This window comes from Trachurus trachurus (assembly GCF_905171665.1).
Source record: "Trachurus trachurus genome assembly, chromosome: 4".
Lineage (NCBI taxonomy): Eukaryota > Metazoa > Chordata > Actinopteri > Carangiformes > Carangidae > Trachurus > Trachurus trachurus.
The window spans coordinates 22394613-22402611 of record NC_139898.1 but is presented as its reverse complement, the minus strand read 5'-3'; the positions used below and the strand labels follow the sequence as shown (position 1 = coordinate 22402611).

Genomic DNA, 7999 nt, shown 5'->3' with positions numbered 1-7999 from the left:
ACCATCGTAGTTCCGACCATAAACGGCGATTCTGCGGCGTTATTCTCATAACTCGCCATGAAGGAAACGCTGGTCGGCTCGACCAGCATTTCCGCCACCACTAATAATAACAAAATAACGATAGAGACAGATCGATATATTTAATGGAGCCATTAACAAGTGTGAGTAGCGGAGATTCATCCACATTAACGTGAGACTTTTTTATAACCGAATAGAAACTCCTCGTTGTCCCTTTAATCATTTGCAAAGATGTACTAAGACAATTGCAATGTGATGAAATGAATGAGAAATACAGAACAGTTGCCCAGTGGTCTGAAGGTTTGTCCATGTTGTTTTGAGAATGTAATTTCTGTTTCAAGAAATTAGCCAAACGAAATGAGAAAAACTGTAAAACAGATTATTATTATTAAGGATGTCTCATAAGAAACTATCATTTTATCACCTCAGTAGTTTTTCTGAATGCAAACTAACTGAGTGAGCTGAGCAGCAGCAGGGCCAACTGTTGCATTTGTACCACACACAAACCTCTCTGCGACCACACATGACTCATGTGTAACTGGGTGAGAAAAGTCTGCAGCCTCTTTTTTTCACTCAGCAGCCTCTTCGAGCTGACCTCCTTACCCGCGGCCACAAACAACATGCGAGGCTGCGATGACGCCAAGGAAGAGCAGATGAGACATGAAGCGGAAACTGAGAGACAGAATCGCCTATTTCGCTTTTCGTCCCATCCCATCCATCCGTCCTGTCAGGCTGCTGGGTGGCTCGGTTTTTTATTTAGAGCCGTCCCACCACTTGGCTCACAGCTGCGCGCAACATCCTTCGTGGTTAACAGCATCTGGGTTACTGGAAAGTAGAGGGGATGGGGCTACCAGAGAAAATACCCCTGCTGACTCCTTATCTTCCGTTGCAGGGGGTTAAAGAGGAAACGCGCTCACAAATCCACAACACACTGAAGGGGATATCGCTGACAAACGCCAGCCCGTGGTTGCTTGTGGAGATGGAGAGCCCAAACTTTACGCACGGACCAGTTTCTCTCAACGAGACCGCGGCTCGGCCATCACAAGCGGCCACAGTGCAGACAGTGATGGCTTTGCCTATTTTTATGTTCGCCGGCGGCGCCATTGGGAATTTGATCGCAATAATTGTCCTTTCAGTGTCGAAGCAGGAGAGGAAATCTTCAGCTTTCTACACGCTGGTGTGCGGACTGGCGGTGACGGACCTGCTTGGCACCTGCCTGGCCAGCCCGCTCACCATCGCCAACTACCAGGACCAGAAGGTGTTGAAAAACGAGCACGTCTGCGAGTTTCAATCCTTTTTGTTGCTGTTCTTCGGTGTGACAGGTCTGAGCATCATATGCGCCATGGCGGCGGAGCGCTACCTGGCGATCTGCTGCCCCTACACCTACCAGCGCTGGGGGGTGGACAGACGCTTTGCGCAGAGGTTCCTCTTCTTCATTTACATCAGTCACATCTTCTTCTGCTGCCTGCCGATGATGGGCATGGCGCGGAGCTCGCTGCAGTCGTCCGGCACCTGGTGCTTCATCGACTGGAAGACGCACGAGCCTCTGGCCGCCGCGTACTCGGTGCTGTACGGCGCCGTCAGCCTGCTGCTCATCCTGGGCACCATCGTGTTGAACTTGGCGGTGTGCGGAGCGCTGCTGCTCATGCGGCAGAGGACGGTGCAGCGGCCGGTCACCAGAGCCAGCGTCCGGGAGAGATGGAGGGCTCTGTCCTCCGCCGCGGAGACGCAGATGATGACGGTGCTGGTGATGACCTCCGCCGTGGTTCTGGCTTGTTCAGCCCCGCTGGTGGTGAGTCGAATAGCCTATATATGGTTCATTACGCACGGGGCTGCAGTAGCTGTTGGCGTATAGCTGCACATCCACCATTAATCCATTACTTTATCTAAATGGAGCAGCGGCAGCAACTTAACGGGACTGTCAGATCCCATATAACGCAGTAATAGAAGTATATAATACCTTACTGAATGGCATCAAAGACAAAACTCAAGGAGAGCACAACTACTGTCAAACTGTGGCCAACATGTAGTAATATCATAGTCTATTATTTATATATCATAAAGAAGAAAGAAAATAAAGAATGGGATCACTAGCTATTTCACCAATTTCAGTGCATCAGAAAAATGTTTTCTAATAATCTAAAGGATTTATTTAAAACAACAATGGCATTGAACTAACGAAAAACCTATGAATTGAAGTTGAAACTGAAGTTCAAAGCTTTGAACAATGATGTATTTCCTGTTCATATGTCCTCTATGTGGTTATGATACATGGGTTTTGGTCATTTCATGTGGTCTATTGGCCCCAAACCTGAGGGTCCTCCCAAAGAAGCCACTGTCAAACACAATAGGATAAGTGAAAACAATTTTCTTCAACAGTAAATCATGTTTATTTTGTGACCCCATTCTCCATTAATCAATTTTCCTTACATTTAATTGGTAGTTCCTAGGGAAAAAGTTTGAGAAGGGACATTTTAAAAATAATTTCTGGTATTCTGGTATGAAAAGACATTTAATCTGTTGAGAAAAGATCATATGTAGAGCTGTCGTGAGGGAATAGTAAGGAGCTTTTAACTTTTCCATTTGTTTTTATAGTTCAAAAACTAAATTAATGGATGATTAAAAATAAAGCCCTAACTACAGTTATGCTAACAGCCATGTTTAAGAATTAAAATCTTTACATAATTTGAGTAAAATTGGAAAACTGTGAAATTGTTGAATAAAATATCCCCGTGAACATCTGACCATGTTACAGTATTTAAAACTCTCTGACTCTCTCTGACTCATCTGAAGTTGTGAACAATAGTAACAGAAGTTTTTTTCCTTCAGGTCCGTGTGTTTGCCAACCGCTTCACGTTGAAAGATGATCCTGAAGCTGACCTGGCTGCCATCAGGATAGCCTCTGTTAATCCCATCCTGGACCCCTGGATCTACATCCTCCTCCGGAGGTCGTTGTTTCGACGCCTGCTCAGTTTATCCAGACGAGGCGGCAGCACTCGCAGCAGTTCCTCCGCCACACCACAAAGACATCTGTTTTATCCTGATATCACGAAGGACAGCCACGTGTTCTCGCAGCTCATGTGCAGCGCAAACATCATCACTCAGCTCCCTGCTACTGTCAAATTCACTCCGTGCGACACAGAGAGCCTCAACCAGACTTAAAACACTGCAGACCAAAGACCTGTTTGATGAATGTTTGCAGCTCAATGCAGCAGCACAGACTCTGCTTCAGACCAGAGTCGTCACATGTGACATGGAAAGACAGCAACCAGTGTGTGGCCCCAGTGCTGGGCCGAGCTCCTGGAGGATTATTTATACGATAAAAGTGGAGGGTCTGCTCTGATTGAATGTATGGAGATGCTGCCTGCACTGCACAGGACTGATCTGACTTGGATGTTATTACAGAAGTGCAACAATAACACATGACTGTGCCTGCACTCTGTAACACTGACTCTCATCCACCCTCTCCTCGTCCAACCATCCCCCCGACCTCCTCCTTACCAGCACATCCACACAATGTTGCACTTTTCTTCAGTCTGTCTCCTCTCTCCTCCATCTTGTCGGTCTGTCCTTCAGTTTATGTGAACGGATCAGTGGGAGGTAAAGGAGTATCGTGCAGTTCCTGCAGAAAGATGGACAGCACATTACACCTCTAGCCCTAGAACACTAACGTCGGGTGATTTTCACCCGTGAAATTATTGTTTCATAATTTTCATTATGTTGCTGTTGTCTGAGTTTCGTGGGTCCCTGGGTAGCTTCATACTGCTCACTGACGTCATTGAAGGTAGGCATGTTACCCTGCTCCCATCCCTAGTTTTTTCAGCAGGCACATGTTCGGGTGGATTTCACCCGACGTTAGTGTTTATGTATCTAAATCTGGCCACCATTTCAGGTGATGCTGAAAATGTTTCTTTTTTCTTTTTACTCCACCAAATAAGGCTCAAATGTCCCACAAATGGGTGGTCTGAAGGACAAAGTCCCAGCTCCATTAGTTTTTTTTTTTAAGGAAGTTTCTGTTAAAAAAACAAAAAAAAATCACAAATTTTGGACATTTTTTTATAGGGTCGCCATGATACCTTTTTTTCATTTTGTGAAACATTGTATAGTGGAAAATTAAGGAAGTGTACTTCAATTTGCCATGTATTGTTGTATTTTAATATACTTTGGTGAGAAATATTTTTTTATGGGTATATTATATCGGGTAAAAAATACCCGACGTTAGTGATGATGTTACTTTTTGTAACGTTAGTGTTCTAGGGTTAAACAGTTTGCAATGGACCTGTGATGGTGTTGAAGGTCATGTTGTCATGCAGTGCAGAGACATCCCAAGAAAAAAACCCATCTGAGATCCATCACAGTTGTTGTTATGAGACACCTGATGTGGCTTTGGGTATTTTTTCATGACAGAAAGACGCTGATATGAACTTAATAAAGCTCTGACTTTAAACTACTGATGACTGTTTGTATTAAAGATTCTTTTTTGCAGTAAAACTGAGCCTGAGCTCGTCTTTGATCTCCATAGCTGAGCAAATAAGGAAGTTGGTTTCAACCCCCTCTGGACCTGATCTGGGCTCTGGCTCTGTCAAATCAATTAAAATTATAGCTGCTGCGCAGCAATGGGTCGGGTCCGGGCTACTTTTGGGCATATTTAGGCAATTCTGAGCAACAAACAGGAGAATAGGAAGACAGGACAGTTGACCTTAAAATGTTCAATTTGCATCAGTTGAGGATTGAACCCACAACCTCTGGAACCAAAGACCGTTGTCTACCACACTGAGCTAATTGACAAGTGGCAGATCAACAGTGGCGTCACAAGTTGAGTAAACCATTCACTGTCGCGCAGGCAGATTTGAAACCACAGTAAAAAGAAAAATCAGTTTTTGAGGTAAAATAATGATATGTATTTGTAAAACATCTACTGTGAGTCTAAGATGTTAGGAGCCTTCGCACATGGTCCAGTCCAAGCTATTTGGATTTTTAAATTTAGAGACTTGCTGTGATGCCACCATTAGGACAATTGTCTTGTATTTCGTGTTGAGGACAACTGACATTTTGATCTGTCATCATCATCATCATCACCCTTGCTGGGTCTCGAACTCACAACCTCTGACACCAAGAACCAGCTCCTAACTCGCTGAGCTAATTAGCTGGTAGTGAGACCTGCTGTGTAGCTTCATTTATCCACTCAAGTGAGTCAGTGCCCGGGCAGCTGTTGTGAACGCAGATTTCAAAAATGGTCAGAAAATCAGAAATTCTGTTATCTAAACAAAAATCTGTTAATACATAAATTGCATCTAGACAGCAAAACAGCTTGAGGACATGTGACATTTTGATCTGTCATCATCATCATCACCCTTGCTGGGTCTCGAACTCACAACCTCTGACACCAAGAACCAGCTCCTAACTCGCTGAGCTAATTGGCTGGTAGTGAGACCTGCTGTGTAGCTTGATTTATCCACTCAGGTGAGCCAGTGCCCGGGCAGCTGTTGTGATGAAATGGTCAAAAGTCAGAAATTCAGTCATCTAAACAAAAATCTGATAATACATAAATTGCATCTTGACAGCATGGAAATGTTGGTGATTTGTTTTTAATAATAAGTGTTTTGCTTCATAAGAGAAAATCTGATGTTTAAAAATTCCACACTCACATTGACTGCAGTTGTTCCCATGAGAGCAGAATTCAAAATGTTCTCAAAAATTCAGTTTTTGAGATAAAATTCTGATATTTGCCAAACTTCATCAACCATGACTCCAGAATATTGTCATTTTTTTTCAGGAAGTTTGAAAATGTATTTAGCAAGAATTTGATGGTATATGTTTACAGTACTGTTTACAGTCAAATGTTTTCATGCACTGCAGGCTCAATTTTTGCTTAATCAAAAATCCGAGAAACAAGTTTTGTGGAGGACAGTCTGGAGATGCTCTGTAGCAAGTTTGGTGACAATTGAGCAAAAATTGTGGGAGGAGATACATTTTAAAAGTTTTACAGTTATTGAAAAAAACAGAGTGATGGACTTTATAATTTGTAATAAGTTTAAGTGGACAAAAGTTTCAGCAGTATTGAGGCTAAATTGTGGTGAAGTTTCAACACTGTAGCATCTACCGTTGGTTTGGTAGGAATTTTTAAAGTTTTTAAATTTAAACGCTTATTGTGCCCCCCCTAGGAGGGGGGGGCACATGTCCTTGGAGTTGAGTGAATCTGGCATGGGACTGAACCTTTGTGCAAAGTTTGGTGACTTTTCGCCCATGGGAAGTATGACTTCCTTGGAAGAAGAAAGAAAGAAAGAAGAAGAAGAAGAAGAAGAAGAAGAAGAATTCCTAGGAATACAATGGTGTCCTGTCAGCTGCGCTGCCCGGACCCTAAATATTTATTTCCTATTAATTACCAACTTTAATTGAATACATTTTGATGCAGATCAATTTGTTAGGTTTATTCAAGTTTCAATTAAATACATTGCTGCATCTAAAGTCCAATAAACTCATTTATTATTGGAACTCAACTCTTCATTTGTGTTGAAATGTTTGCTTTTTTAGACACTCTTCACCTGCCATCCTCTTAATAATGATTATTAGCCTACACTTTATGCAGATACGGTTCTTTCCAGAAAACTTCTTAGGAGATTATCTAGAAATAAATAGAAATTTAAGATCTGTAAAAATCTAATGTTAAAGAAACTTGCATAATTTGGACTGCAGTAAGTCAATATGGACATAGTTGAACAAATAAGGATCTAGCTTATCCCTTTCATCAGTGGCTGTGAACTATTTGCTGACTCAGCGTTTGGTTTTCAGACAGTCATAGTTTTCCCTCAGGTTCAAGTTCCATTTTATATTTCAAAAGATGAATACCATAGTCTCCCTTTTTAGAACATACATTTGCAGGATTATTAGATTTCATCTTTGATAACACACCTTTTATTGTATGGATTTGATGGTAGTATGACATCACCTGGGCAGATGAACTTGTGCATCAAAGTAAAAACACATTTTTACTTCATTGTGTTATCTTTGAATATTGTAGATGTGTGAGACATGGTCCTCTCTGTCAGTGTCAAATTAACTCAAATTCGACACATGAAACACTGTAGCTCCTGAACTCACCTGTTTATAAAAAGCCACTAGCTGAAGGTCAACGTGACACTGGTCCAGGTGGCGAAGACGTCCGGCAGCGGGACAACACACCGGTGACCGACATCTTTCCTCAGCTCCACCTGCAGGACGCTTTTCTTTCCTCGAGGTTTGGAAAATCCATCCTAAAGTCGCTTGAAAGATTTGACAAAAGATGCACCAATCTGAAAGTTATTGTGAACAAAAAGACAACAGTGAGAAAGGAGATAAATTACTTATGAACAGAGCCTGTTAAACAAACACAATCAAGTGTGCATAGAACATTTTTCAACTCTCAAAGATACAGTCATTTACCTGAGCTGTTTCTTCTGAAGAAAACTTAAATCCATGCCCATGTTGACGTTTGTCCACTAGGGGGCAGAGAAACTCAAAATGACTAACAATTCTCTATTTGCACATCTACAGTAAGGTCAAATAACAATTCATCATCACATTGCAATAATGTTTTTAACAGTACTATGAATATACGTTCATTCTTGGCACAGATTCATTCTTTTATCATTTGAGCCCTGAGCAGAACAAGATGTTCATGTTGTGTAAATTAATCAAAGGTAAAGAATGTGGGTAAAGACAGGTGTCCACATGTCCATGTCTTCAGTTACTGGACCAGTTGTTAAAGTGACATTCACATGGTAACAGAGACTAAGTCTCTTGGTACCAGTGAGAAAAAGGGAGAGCAGGCTTCACATTTAACACCAATATATATTTTAACTAACTGGAAATATAGCAACTGATGTGATGTGACTGGATTTTTCCAGACACCCACCTGTTAAAAGAAAAGACATTTAATATGTTCAGGATGCCATAATGCATTTATTCCCCTCCAAAAACATTTAAAAATAGCATTTACTAA

General features: G+C 41.9%; 1 protein-coding gene across 1 annotated transcript; it reads left to right on the top strand.

Moving 5' to 3' along the window:
• Positions 1-859: 859 nt before the first annotated feature.
• LOC310984280 (prostaglandin E2 receptor EP4 subtype-like) lies at positions 860-3180 on the top strand (the record flags this gene model as incomplete). Its single annotated transcript, XM_083969447.1, has 2 exons — positions 860-1810; positions 2848-3180. 2 exons carry the CDS (start codon positions 860-862, stop codon positions 3178-3180), a joined length of 1284 nt encoding a protein of 427 aa, XP_083825573.1.
• Positions 3181-7999: the final 4819 nt, after the last annotated feature.